General features: G+C 43.0%; 1 protein-coding gene across 1 annotated transcript; it reads right to left on the bottom strand.

The window, feature by feature from the left end:
* Nucleotides 1–981: 981 nt before the first annotated feature.
* Ell3 (elongation factor for RNA polymerase II 3) lies at nucleotides 982–4,879 on the bottom strand. The gene is made up of 11 exons (XM_005316494.5): nucleotides 4,228–4,879; nucleotides 4,008–4,043; nucleotides 3,546–3,658; nucleotides 3,246–3,447; nucleotides 3,076–3,155; nucleotides 2,871–2,946; nucleotides 2,592–2,775; nucleotides 2,466–2,508; nucleotides 2,199–2,370; nucleotides 1,933–1,977; nucleotides 982–1,855 (listed from the first exon to the last, which is right to left on the bottom strand). Exons 1-11 carry the CDS (start codon nucleotides 4,357–4,359, stop codon nucleotides 1,745–1,747), a joined length of 1,194 nt encoding a protein of 397 aa, XP_005316551.1. The 5' UTR covers nucleotides 4,360–4,879; the 3' UTR covers nucleotides 982–1,744.
* Between the last annotated feature and the right edge of the window lie 8,427 nt (nucleotides 4,880–13,306).

Raw genomic sequence — 13,306 nt, 5'->3', positions numbered from 1 at the left:
GTGTTGTTTTTCCCGTGGAATTAAGGATCAAGTTTCTTTAGACTGTTACTGTCCAGTAAAGCTTTCCCCAGTGATGGTAACATTTTGTAATCTTCATTGTCCAATACATGTAGCTATGGAGCATTTGAAATGTGGCTAGGAACTACCTTTTTAATTTTAATTCACTTAGCCACATAGTGGCATTGCCAGACATGGTGGCACATGCCTGTAATCCCGGCAACTCAGGAGGATTGCAAGTTCAATTCCAGTCTGGGCAACCTAGTGAGACCTTGTCTTAAGATAAATAAGTAAAAAGGGATGAGGCTGAAGCTTAGTGGTAGAGACCCCTGGGTTCAATCCCCAGTACCTTAAACAAAACAAAACAAAAAAGCCATCACAGTGGCTATACACTAGTTGCTATAGCTATAGAATAATTGATTGGGTCCAAAGTTCTCATCTCTAAATCACTCTAAATTTTTCTATTCCTACATGTTTATTGCCTGGTGGTTAGATGTAATTTCTCAATTTGAAAATGAGTTGATTAGAAAAGGTAAAGGGTCTTTCCTGTTGGGCTGTTTCTGGCCTAACCCGTGCCCTAAGGATGGGTTAATGCTAAGCTTTCTGCATGTTTATACCTCCCAAAGACTATTTGCCGAGAAATGCCCTGATGGGTGTGGCACCGGGTTGGAGTTGCATCCAAGTTGTTTCGGGAATTGCTGACACTATTGGGTGTGGTCCATTAACTTCACTCTCGAGTGGAACTAGGGAAAGCAGTATCACTCTTGTGACTGTAAGTTATCCTATAAACCCCTTTGTTCACAAAAAGATCTCTAGTTCAACTATAAGATGGATTTGGTAAAGCCTTACAGCAAAATACACATGGATCATACATAGTAAAGATATTGGGGTTGGGGATATAGCTAAGTGGTGGAACATTTGATGCGGCCTGGGTTCAATCCTTATCAATGCAAAGAATAATTTAAAAAAAACACATCTAAACCATAATCTTAAGAGATTTTAATTCATAACATCTGAGCCAGGGGCTGGGGATCTAATTGTTTAGAGAGCACCTGAAGCAGTTAGATGTAAAGGGTAAGAATCACTGCTTTGGAGAATTTAAGGAAAATATAAAAACTTGTACAGGAGCTGGGGTTGTAGCTTAGCAGTAAAGTGCTTGCCTAGCACGTGCAGGGTGCTGTTTTTGATCCTCAGCACCACATTTTAAAAAAAGTATTGTGTCCAACTGCAACTAAAACAAAAATAAAACGTACCAAAACACAGAAGCAAGATTTTAGCATGTTTATAAAAGAATTTACTTTCAGTACATGGGTAATACCCAAGCCCTTTCCCATTATATCCAGGGGTGCTATAAGTTTCCTTAGCTGTTACCAAAACTTGTTCTTTCCTTTGGGGAGCTATGAGGCTAGATTTACTTATTGAGTTTGTCTAATATCTTCAAAGTTTCTTATCCTAGAAATGATGTAATTTCTCAATTTGAAAATGAGTTGATTGAACTAACGAAGACAAGCCTCTGCTACTTTACTAGTCTCCTGGGCACAGCTGAGGGGTCTTAGCAGTGGGCCCACAACCTAAAAATTTCAAATATGACAACAATAAAAATCCTCAAGAACCTAGAACAGCAGCTCTCTACTTGCCACCATGGCCTCAACTGGTCAGCAAAAGAAAAGCGGATAGTTAACACACTAGTTTATAGCTGCTTTGTTCATATCGGTGGACAGAGGGTCAAGAAGCCTGCTTGACAGCTTCAGCTGCCCCTGTTCTTTTCCTCAAACTCCAGGATGAGACCTTTAATGTGGGACAATTTCTGATGCAGGTACTCACAGCGATGCTTCTCGTCTCTATAACCTGGGTACCGCTGCAGAGAAAAAGCATTCTTGTCAAAATCTAAAAACAGTTCTACCTTCTTGCTTTTGTTCTCAGAACTTGTCTTACCTTTCTGAATTTTTTATACTCCTGGACTATCTTATCTTCCAGCACCTGAAACAGAAAATACTATCACTGAGTTCAACATTAAAAGGAAGAAAAATAAAATCAGGAAAGTAACCTCCCTTCTCATTCCACCAAATGATATAAATGTTTTTCTGCCAAAACAGGTTTGCCTGTCACTTTTCTTAGTCACTGAACAAACAGGCTTATGGATGATTAGCAATAGGTAACGGCCATTAAGGCTGGAAAGCCAGCCTGGGTCCAGTCCTTACTTTGTGTTCTGGAGTTCCTTGCTGAACTCTCTTGATCTCTGCTCCCAGCTCTATGAATCTTTGGCTTGCGGCCCCAACACGGGCATGGAGGATGCGGTATTCAGCATAATCTCTCTCAAAGTCCTGCTCATAGGCCTGTTGCTGCTCTGTACTTTGGATGGCCCTGTATTGCCTGTCAGGAGAGTTATCGCCTTCAATTTCATTCAAAAGCTCCTGACTTCCAGGGAGCTTATATGTATAGGCTTGATGAAATTGGAAATTACTCACAGGAGGTAATCTGGCACCTCTTCAGGGCTTGGGGATTCAGAGTCTGGGAAGGAAGCAAGAAAACACAAAAGTGACTATAGATCTTTTTTCCACTGTGGCATTTTTACCCTCCTCTCATTAATTCACCTGCTTGAACTAAGGGACTGTGCTCCAACCTAGGGTCTATGTCTTCTTCTTTATCTTCTTGTTCCCAATCTTCTTCCTCTTGTAAGTCCTGACTGGACAGCTCTTGTAGGGGACCTGAAGCTAGAGGCAGAGCTCTGAGCCTCTTTTCTTCTAATTCTTCAGTAGCTTCTGATGCTGGACGCTTCTGTGGAGAAAACAGCAAACCAGGAGATTCCTATTTTGGCTTCTCAATTTAAAAATTTCAGTGGTTTCTGAAAAGTCCTTGCCATTACACATTACCTTGTGCTGACATTTCCGGCTAGTGGAGGAAGGCAATGCCTGATCCAACTCTCTGTTTGGAAGATGGGTCTGCTTCCTAAGACATTTGAAGAGAAAATGGGAGAGATGAAGACCAGGGTAGGACCTGGGTCCAGATCTTTTACAGCATTTAAGGGTGGAGATTAGACCAGGGCTTCCCATGTTAGTCCCACCCTGTGCCAGGTACCTCATTTCCCACTGTGCCATTTGCTCCCTTGAGGATCCTGGCATTGACTGTCCTTGATTGCTTGCCAGTGGATCTAACACCTGGCAGGGAAAGTGGCAGGAGCACTTGACTCCCTCAGCTTCAGGCTTTGCCCCACCTTATCACAAATCCCTTCAGTTTTCTAACCTCACCTCTTCTAGTGCCACCTGTGTCTGTGACACTACATCTCCTTCAAAATAGTCTCCCGTGTTCTGCCAGTTCTCAGAATCTCTGGCATCTTCAGTTAGGTTGTGTTCCTGAACCACTGATGGGGCTGGGATGGAATCCATAGCTGCCCAAATAGTGAGGCGCTCCCTGAGTGGGCCCAGACAGTGGAGGCAGTTAAGCCCAGATCTGAAAAGTGGTGAGAAAAAACAACAAGGTGGAGAGTTTTTAAGCACCTTTTCGCATTCCCTTCCCTACTTCCTGCAAATTCTTACCTGCATCCTTACCTGCCTAAACGTTGGCACACAAGGTCCAAGCCACCGCCAGCGCCCTCCTGACCACACTGGGACACTATGAAAGAGAAGAGGCAGGACCAACCAGGGCCTGGGAGTCTCAGATACTGGGGTGGAAAAAAGAATAAGCTCCATGAAGTCAACCCCTCCCCTCCCGCCCACGCCACTCCTCCCGGAGCCAGCCTAAGACTGAAGATGGGTCCCACGGGGCTCGTTAGCACGCCAGGTGCAGCTGAGCCTGAGTTCCCCAAGATACTGAGAAGACACAGTGTCCCAACCGCAGCCTCCTGGGACCACAAACCCAGCAGCCCCCTTGTTTCCACTTAGGGTTCAGTTCTCCAAACTTCCTCAGACCGTGACCATTCTCAGCCTCCTGCCCTGACCGCACCTTATCGAAGCCCACTTTTGTGCCCCCTCATCCCGACCTCACTCACACACCCTGGGCCCCGCACTTACCCCTCGGTGGCCTTGGAAAGCAATCACTGGCCGTACCTGCCGGGAGAGCACAGACGTGAGCTGAGCGAAGGTAAGGCGGCGGTTTCACTTGGAGAGGTAGGGAGCATGGAGCTTGCGGAAAACTGCTCTCCTTCCCCAAGTCCCTGCTCCAGTGTGGCCGATTGAGACCTGAAGTCCCGAAGGTAGGGGTACGGAAGAAGGAGCCAGGAGCCGGCCTCACCTGTTGCCGCTGACACTCTTGCAGTGCCCGCAGCGCAGCGTCGTTGAGCCTGAGCAGTAGGAGGCTGGTCCGGGCAGCAGGGGAGAAGCAAAGCCGAAGCTTCCCATTCAAATGTTCCTGAGGTCCCTCCATGGAGGCGAGGTCGAGCCCAAGTAGAACGAGGTCCACAAGCGAGAGCTACCACTACCACCTCCGTTGTGTAGGGCTAGGCGGGCACGCCAGGTATCTCAGGTCTGCCCCGCCTTCCGCCAGAACCCCGCCTCCCTCCCCAACCCAGCCGAGTGGGCGGTGCCTTGATCTCCTGGGGACCCCAATCCCCATGGTTTCCTCTTATATTGATCTAGGCCTTACTGGAGCTTTCAGAAAGGCTAGTCAGTTCTGGGGAGAGTCTGCGGCCAGATGCGGTCTGACCTCTCATCCAGAATTCTCAATTTCTCCAGCCACCCTGAACTCAGAGTTGCGGTCTCTTAAGTGAAAACTGAACTTGCAACCCCTTGAGGCTTTCAGCCATAGAGCGGGAAAGATAGCTTGGTTGGTAGGCGGGTTCAACCATTGTTCTCACGTAGAGAGCATCAGAAACCCAGGAGCCGAAGTGGGAACTGGTGCGGCGCTTTTGCTTTTTCCAGCCTGCTGTTGCTGATCCGAAGCCACTTTCTACTGCAGGCCAGAGAAGCTATAAGGCCCAATGGGAGTAGTGATAGCGATGAAGCCTGGCTGTCATAGGCTGGAGCGCCGCATCGGTGGGCGGGGATGTGGGGCGTGGGTGGTGGCAGAAGAGTTGCAAGGCAAAGGAGAGCCTGAACTCAGTCCCTCTGTCACCTTTTGGCCTAAACACACTTGAGAGGGGTCAGGTCAACTGGCTCATTCCTTCCGGAAGTGCCTTGAAGTTGCCAGGCATTTTGGAGATGCAGATTCTGGTGCAGTGAGACACCAGGATCAATCTCAGGCTAGCCCTCCAGTTGTCCCTATTTGGTGTCCCATGAGCCATGATGTTGTCCTTTTTCCTAACAAGAATCTGTTAAATCCCTGGACCTTCATAATTCCAGGTGACCTTAATGCTCTCCACCCCAAATCAAATCATCTATACATCAGGTAAAAACTCAGTAAACCTAGGCACTGGGAAGGCTGAGTTCAAGGTTAGCCTGGCAACTTAGCAAGACCCTGTCTCAAAATATAAAATTAAAAGGGCTAGGACATAGCAGTGGTAGAGTAACCCATGTATAGTGTATGTAAATTATACCTCAATAAAGTTGATCTTTAAATTTGTGCAATAAACTACCAACTCCAACCACAAAAACATTTACCTACCCATCAGGCCTCTCTGCTTCTCTGCGGACAATTTGCTAATTTGACAAACATTGTGGTATAAGTAAAACTAATCTCCTAGGCTGCTTTTTCTTCTCAAATGACATCTGTGACCCTTTTTTATTAAAAATTTTTTTATTTGTTCTAATTAGTTATACATGACAGCAGAGTGCATTTCAATTCATTGTACACAAATGAAGCAAAACTTATTTCTCTGGTTGTATACAATGTTGCATCCACAATATGTGCAGTTATATATGTACCTAGGATAATGATGTCCACCTCATTCCACCATCTTTCTTGGCCCCATAACCTCTCCGCTCCCCTTACTCTCCTCTGTCCAATCCAAAGTTCCTCCATTCTCCCCATGCCCTACACATTATGGATCAGCTTCTACTTATCAGAAAGAACATTTGGCCTTTGTTTTTTTGGAACTGGCTTACTTCACTTAGCTTAATATTCTACCACTCCATCCATTTACCTGCAAATGCCATAGTTATTCTCTTTTAATGCTGAGTAATATTCCATTGAGTATATCTACCACAGTTTCTTTATCCATTCATCTGTTGAAGGGCATCTAGGTTGATTCCACAGTTTAGCTATTGTGAGTTGAGCTGCTATGAACATTGATGTGGCTGTGTCACTGTAGTATGCTGATTTAAGTCCTTTGGGTATAGACCAAGGAGTGAGATAGCTTAGTCAAATGGTGGTTCCATTCCAGATTTTCTAAGGAATCTCCATACTGCTTTTCAGATTGGTTTCACCAATTTGCAGTGCCACCAGCAATGTATGACTGTACCTTTTTTCCTGCATCCTTACCAACACTTATTATTGCTTATTGCTTATATTCTTTTTTTTTCTTTCTTTCTTTCTTTCTTTCTTTCTTTTTTTTTTTTTTTTGTATCAGGTATTGAACTCAAGAGCACTTGACCACTGAGCCACATCCCAATTTAGAGACAAGGTCCCACTGAGCTGCTTAGCACCTTGCCTCTGATGAGGCTGGCTTTCAACTAACTCATAAACCTTCTGTCTCAGCCTCCTGAGCGGCTGGGATTACAGGCATGCACCACCATGCCTGGCTCTGCTGGTATTCTTGATAATTGCCATACTGATTGGAGTGAGATGAAATCTTAGAGTAGTTTATTTTATTTTATTGTGTGTGTACGTGTGTGTGTGTGTGTGTGTTTGTTTCTTTTTGCTGAGGATTGAACCCAAGACCTTGTGCATGTAAGGCAGGCACTCTACTAACTAAGCTATATCCCCAGCCCCTTAGAGTAATTTTAATTTGCATTTCTCTAATTACTAGAGAAGTTGAACATTTTTTTCATATATTTGTTGATTTATTGTATATCTTCTTCTGAGAAGTGTCTGTTCAGTTACTTAGCCCATTTATTCATCTGTGACCTGTTGTAAGATTTTCCTCCATTTTAAACTCAAAAGAGAAACTAGAATGATGAAAAATTGGGGAGAAACTGAACATAGTGGTATATGCCTTATAGACCCATTACTAAGACTGAAGTAGAAGGATTATTTGAACCCAGGAGTTCAAGACCAGCCTAAACAACATAGTGAGAAAAACCAATCTCAAAAAAAATTTTTTTTTCAGAAGAACGGGTAACAGGGGAAGTTCTTTGCAGAAGGAAGGAAGATAGGGATCTAACATTTATTGGGTGTTCATTATGTGTCAGGACTTTGTGTTTTGTTTTGTTTTTGGTACCATATATTGAACCCAAGGCACTTAAACACTGAGCCACATCCTCCCTCTGTTTTGTATTTTATTTAGAGATAGGGTCTCATTGAGATGCTTAGGGCCCCACTAAATTGCTGAGCCTGGCTTTGAATTTTCCATCCTCCTGCCTCAGCCTCCTGAGTCACTGGGATTATAGGCATGGTCCACAGCACAGGACTTTGTTATTTAATCCTTATGATAACTTTTTAGTGTAGGTATTAATATTCATTCATTCAATACTTATTTATTGAGCACTTACTCTATACCGAACATTGTAGTAGAGACTTATAATACATCACTGAACAGATTCTTGACTTGAGAAAGCTTGCATTTTAGAACAGAAAGAAACACTAGAAATAAACATAATAAATATAGCAAAGCCCTAAGCAGTTTAGGGATACTCTGTCTCAAACAAGTAAAAAGGGCAGGGGATATGCCTCAGTGGTTAAGTGCCCCTGGGTCCAATCTCCAGTACCAAAAAGCAAACAAAACGAAAATGTGAGTTAATTATTAAACTTAACAAGAGCACTTTTGGTAAAATGGTGGATGAAAGCTTGATTGGAGGGCTGGGGATGTGGCTCAAGCGGTAGCGCGCTCGCCTGGCATGCGTGCGGTCCGGGTTCGATCCTCAGCACCACATACCAACAAAGATGTTGTGTCCGCCGAGAACTAAAAAATAAATATTAAAAATTCTCTCTCTCTCTCTCTCTCTCTCTCTCTCTCTCTCTCTCTCTCTCTCTCCTCTCTCACTCTCAAAAAGCTTGATTGGAGTAAAGAGAATAGTAGATGCCTACAATCCCAGCCGCTTGGGAGGAGGAGGCAGCAGGATCACAAGTTCAAAGCCAGCTTCAGCAATTTAGTAAGGCACTAAGCAACTTAGTGAGACCCTGTCTCCAAATAAAATATAAAATAGGGCTGGGGATGTGGATTAGTGGTCAAGTGCCCCTGAGTTCAATCCCTGGTAACTCCCCCAGTCCCACAAAAAGAAAAGGTTTTAATTCGGGAGAAATAGCATGTTTATATGCTGATGAAGTTATTTTGGAACCATCTCAAAATCTCTGATGATAGAGGAGAGAGGAAGTTTGCTAGAATGGTGTCCTTGAGTAGTCTAGAAGGGATGGGATCTACTCAGGACTGCCATTAGGTAGGAGTATGAGCAGTTCATCTGCGACCATAGGCAGAGAAAGTGGATGCAGATGCAGAGCTTGGTAGATGTGGGAGTCTATGGGCATTCTTTCCTAAGACATCCATTTTTTCAGTGAATTAGGAAGCATCTGTGAGAAAGAATGAAAATGGAGTGATGGAGACTGGGGATAAGAAAATAGTTTGAAAAATTTGCCTACAAGAGTGAGAGAGTGAATGAGTTAGGAATGTATCAAACACCAAGGACTGATGATAAAAAGAGTAAAAGTTAGAGAAGCTAAATGATTTAACTTAAGGTTGCAAAGCAGAGGTTCTTCTAAAGCTGAGCCTGTGGGCCATAGAACTTAGGAAATCTGTGAACTTGGAAGGGAAAAAGAAAGTCACAACTTTGTTTTCACTAACCTCTAGCAGAAATTTAGCATCTCCTTTGATTATTAATGTAGGCAATAAGCCACGGGTACTGGCAATGTCAGATAGTTTGACTAGATCACTTCATTATGTGACTCCTTAAGTTCATCTCATTATCCAAGCCTTTTCCTGTCTCCTGGGTCTTGGCATATGCTGTTCCTTTTGTCTGTATTTGATTAAAATACATTTGACGCCAGGTACAGTGGTCCATGCCTATAATCTCAGCAACTCAGGAAAGTGAGACAGGAGGATTGCAAGTTTGAAGCTAATTTACACAACTTAGGGAGACCTTGTCTCAAAAAAATTTTAAAAAGGACTGGAACCAGGTGTGGTGGCACAAAACCTGTAATCTTAGTGGTTTGGGAGGCTGAAGCAGGAGGATTGCAAGTTCAAGCAACTTAGACCTGTCTCAAAATAAAACAAAAAGGGCTGAGAATGTGGTTCTGTGTTTAAGTGCCTCTGGGTTCCATCCCTGATACTATAAATACATAAATAAACAAATAAATAAGATGCATTTTGATGAAATAATAGAAACCTGACACAAGGCTTCTTAAACAAAAAACACAATGGTTCCCATAGCAGGAAGCTCAGAATAGAAGGAATGCTACAGTTGATATATCTGGTAGCTCGACTACATTATTAAGGACTAAGATTTCAGCAAGCATGGAGGAACACATCTATAATCCCAGGTTCTCTGGAGGCTAAGGCAGAGGGATTTCGAGTTCAAGGACAGCCTGGGCAACTTTGCAAAACCCTGTCTCAAAAAAAAAAAAAAAAAAGTACTGGGGAATGTGGCTCAGTGGTTGAATGAACATGTTCACAATAACTAGTTTTGGTGGTAGGATATCAGGGTGGTGGGGGCGACTTTTTCCTCTCCTATTCTTCTTTTTTTCTTTTCTTTTTTTTTAAGAGAGAGAGAGAGAGAGAGAGAGAGAGAGAGATTTCAATATTCATTCTTTAGTTTTCGGTGGACACAGCATCTTTGTTTGTATGTGGTGCTGAGGATTGAACCTGGGCTGCATGCATGCCAGGTGAGCATGCCACCTCTTGAGCCACATCCCCAGCCCCTCTCCTATATTCTTTATACTTGTGTCTTTGTTACTCTTTTTTTTTTTTTTAGTTGTTGATGGAGCTTTATTTTATTTATATGTGGTGCTGAGAATCAAACCCAGTACCTCACACGTGCTAGGCAAGTGCTCTATCACTGAGCCACAACCCCAGCTCCTCTTTGTTACTCTTAATACTTGATTGAAGTTATAATTATACATTGGTTTCTTTCTTTCCTTTTCTTTTCTTTTCCCTCCCTCCCTCCCTCTCTCTCTCTCTTTCTTTCTTTCTTTCTTTCTTTCGTGGATACAGTGTCTTTATTTTACTTTATGTAGTGCTGAGGATTGAACCCAGTGCTTCATGCATGCTAGGCAAACACTTTACCTCTGAGCCACAACCCCAGCCAGCCCTTGATTGGTTTCTTTATTTATGAATTGTCTCTTCCACTAAAATGTTGACTACATGAGATCAGAGACCATGTTTATTTTGTTCACTATTTTATATATATATATATATATATATATAGTCGTTATAATAATGTCTGGCAAATAATGGTCACGTACTTAATAGTTGATAGTTGATGAAGAAATAAATGAACCCAAGAGTAAATAATACATTTGTCTTTATCCACTCTTCATACAGTCTTTCACAGAATTGCCAAATATAGTTTGAAACTGCCAAAAGAAATATATTTTTGCTATTTCTGTTGTCACCATCCCAGCCCATAGCTATCTTGTCTTACTTGACGTTATATACATATTTTATCTAATTTCCTCCTCTTTGGGAAACAAATTCCACGGCCCCCCCCCCCTTTTTTTTTAAATAAAACCTATTTCTCTCCTATGGGAGGACAATGGCCAGCGTCTCATTAAGGGCTTCTTCTTCCTACCCAGGATAATCCAAGCCACTCTAAGATTTACAATTCTAAATAATTAGTAAATAACAAAACACAAATACTCAGAAATATTTATAGAAAGCAAAGATCCTGATAGATTTGGTTCACATGGGTTCTGGAACTAGACAAAGAACAAAATGGCTCAGGTGGTTTATTTAAGGGGGTACATCAAAGGCAGGGATAAGGTTTCAAGGGTGGAGTCTTGCATCATGATATCTTGCAGTCAGCAGGTTGAGTGGCATCTTGGCAGGTGACACCCATCTCAGGTGATGTGTGGGATCTTTGGCAGAATTTGTGGGGGAAGTTCACCTGCATCAGGTGATCAATACCTGTGGGGGGTGCCAGGGGGAGTTCCCAGTACCAGATTTATCCCCTCAGGATGCTACTATGTGCATTGGTTCACACACAGTCCATTGATAGCTTGTGACTCTCTCTCCCATACTAATAAAATAATTCTGGTCTTATGGTATTCTGGTGGGGACTGATGTTATTAAGTCTTGCCTCATACTTCCCTCTCCCCCACAAGGGTAGGCACCTGACCCATTGGACCCCTGTCTTGGGATATTAACCACTGAACCTAAGACTCAGACCTTCCATCTTGGACAAGTTGTGAGATGTAAGGACAGATACTATTGGTTGCCATTTCCTATTATGTCAAAGAATCTGGGTCTGAAAAAAATAAAAACAAGAGACATGGCCAAGCACTACGGTGCACACCTATAATTCCAGTGATTCAGGAGGCAGGAAGATCATAAGTTCCAGGCCAGCCTCAGCAATTTAGTGAGGCCCTAAGCAACTTAGCAAGATCCTGTCTCAAAATAAAAAATGGAAGAGGCTGGGGATGAGGCTCAGTGGATAAGGGCCACTGGGTTAAATTCCTAGTGTCACAAACACACATACATAGACACACATACTCACAAATTAAGGTCTATATGGAGTCTACTCCCTTCATAAAAGTATCAGTACTATTCAGTTACTTCATATTAGGACATGTAGAAGAAAAAAGAGTGTCTTCTTTTAAATTACACTGAAATCTGATTTGGTCCAGAGAGGTGGCACATGCCTGTAATCCCAGAAATTCTGAGGCTGAGGCAGGAGAATGGCAATTTTGCAAAACCCTCAGTAACTCTGCAAGACCTTGTCTCAACCTCCCGCCAAAACAACAAAACAAACAAAAACCCACCACTGGGTTCAATTCCCAGTACCAAATTATACTCACATCCGTTTTTTAATGAGTAATTATGCTGTGCATCCTGTGAAATATTTTGAATATCATCCTTGCATAGAATCTATTTTTTTCCTTTAAAGCAATTATCAAATCAATTTGCATACACACAGAGATTAAACAAAGAAAGAAAGGAAGATAGAGAGGAAGAGAGAAGGGGGAAAGCATTTAAGTTTTTTCTACTATATGTTCCAGTGTGCAGAGATAGACTTTTTGTTCAACATTGTATATCTAATACCTAATTGGCACATAGTTGGTGCACAATAAATATTTGTTGAAATAATACCTCCTAGAAAAATTAGACTGAAGGTGAGGTTCCAGGCTAGGTTCTTTCTTTTATTATATATTTGTGGCTCTGGGGGTGGAATGCCTTGCCTTGTGCATGCTGGGTAACTGCTCTATTATTGAACTACACCCTCAGCCTCCAAGCTGGGTTCTGACAGGATTGAAAATATATTGGAGCCAGGTGTGGTGGCACATACCTGTAATCCCAGCAACCTGGGAGACTGAAGCAGAAGGATAGCCAAGTTTGAAGCCAACCTCAACAATTTAGTGAGACCCTCCTCAACTTAACCAGACTCTGTCTCAAAATAAAAAATAAAAAGTTCTGGGGTTGTAGCTCAGAAGTAAAACACCCCTGGGTTCAGTTTCTAGTAAAAAAAAAAAAAGAAGAAGAAGAAGAAGAAGAGGAGGAGGAGGAGGAGGAGGAGGAGGAGGAGGAGGAGGAGGAGGAGGGGGAGGAGGAGGCGGAAGAAATAAATAAATGAAAGAGTCTAGGGTGCAGTGAATTGTTAAGAAAAGCCTGGGCTAGGTGCTGTGGCACACATCTGTAAGCTCAGCAGCTTGTGAGGCTGAGACAGGAGGACTGTAAATTCAAAACCAGCCTCACCAATGGTGAGGTGCTAAGCAACTCAGTGGGACCCTGTCTCTAAATAAAATACAAAATAGGGTTGGGGGTGTGGCTTAGTGGATTGAGTGCTCTTGAGTAGTTCCTTCCTCACCCACCCACCCCCACCAAAAAAAAAAAAAAAAAAGTGGTTACAGGGATGTTCCACTCTTTCACCTATCTGAGCTGCTGAAAGTGACAAGGAGGCAGCAGGTGCCAAAGAGGACTTGTTTCCTCATTCCACACTATTCAACTCATCTCTCTAGCTGGTGTACTTTTTCCCAATGGGGCTGGTTCTGTGGTCTCTCTCTACAAATGAGGGTGAGGGTACCCATGCAGCTTGGTGCGACTGGGGAATTGGACTTGGAAGCCAGATAGTTCATTCTTATGTGTTGTGGTCAGACTGTTGCTGGTGATACCCGTAGGTTTACCCTTCAAGTC

Source organism: Ictidomys tridecemlineatus, chromosome 5 (genome assembly GCF_052094955.1).
Source record: "Ictidomys tridecemlineatus isolate mIctTri1 chromosome 5, mIctTri1.hap1, whole genome shotgun sequence".
Taxonomy (NCBI): Eukaryota; Metazoa; Chordata; class Mammalia; order Rodentia; family Sciuridae; genus Ictidomys; species Ictidomys tridecemlineatus.
The sequence above is the reverse complement of the archived record's forward strand: the minus strand, read 5'-3'. Positions and strand labels throughout refer to the sequence as shown.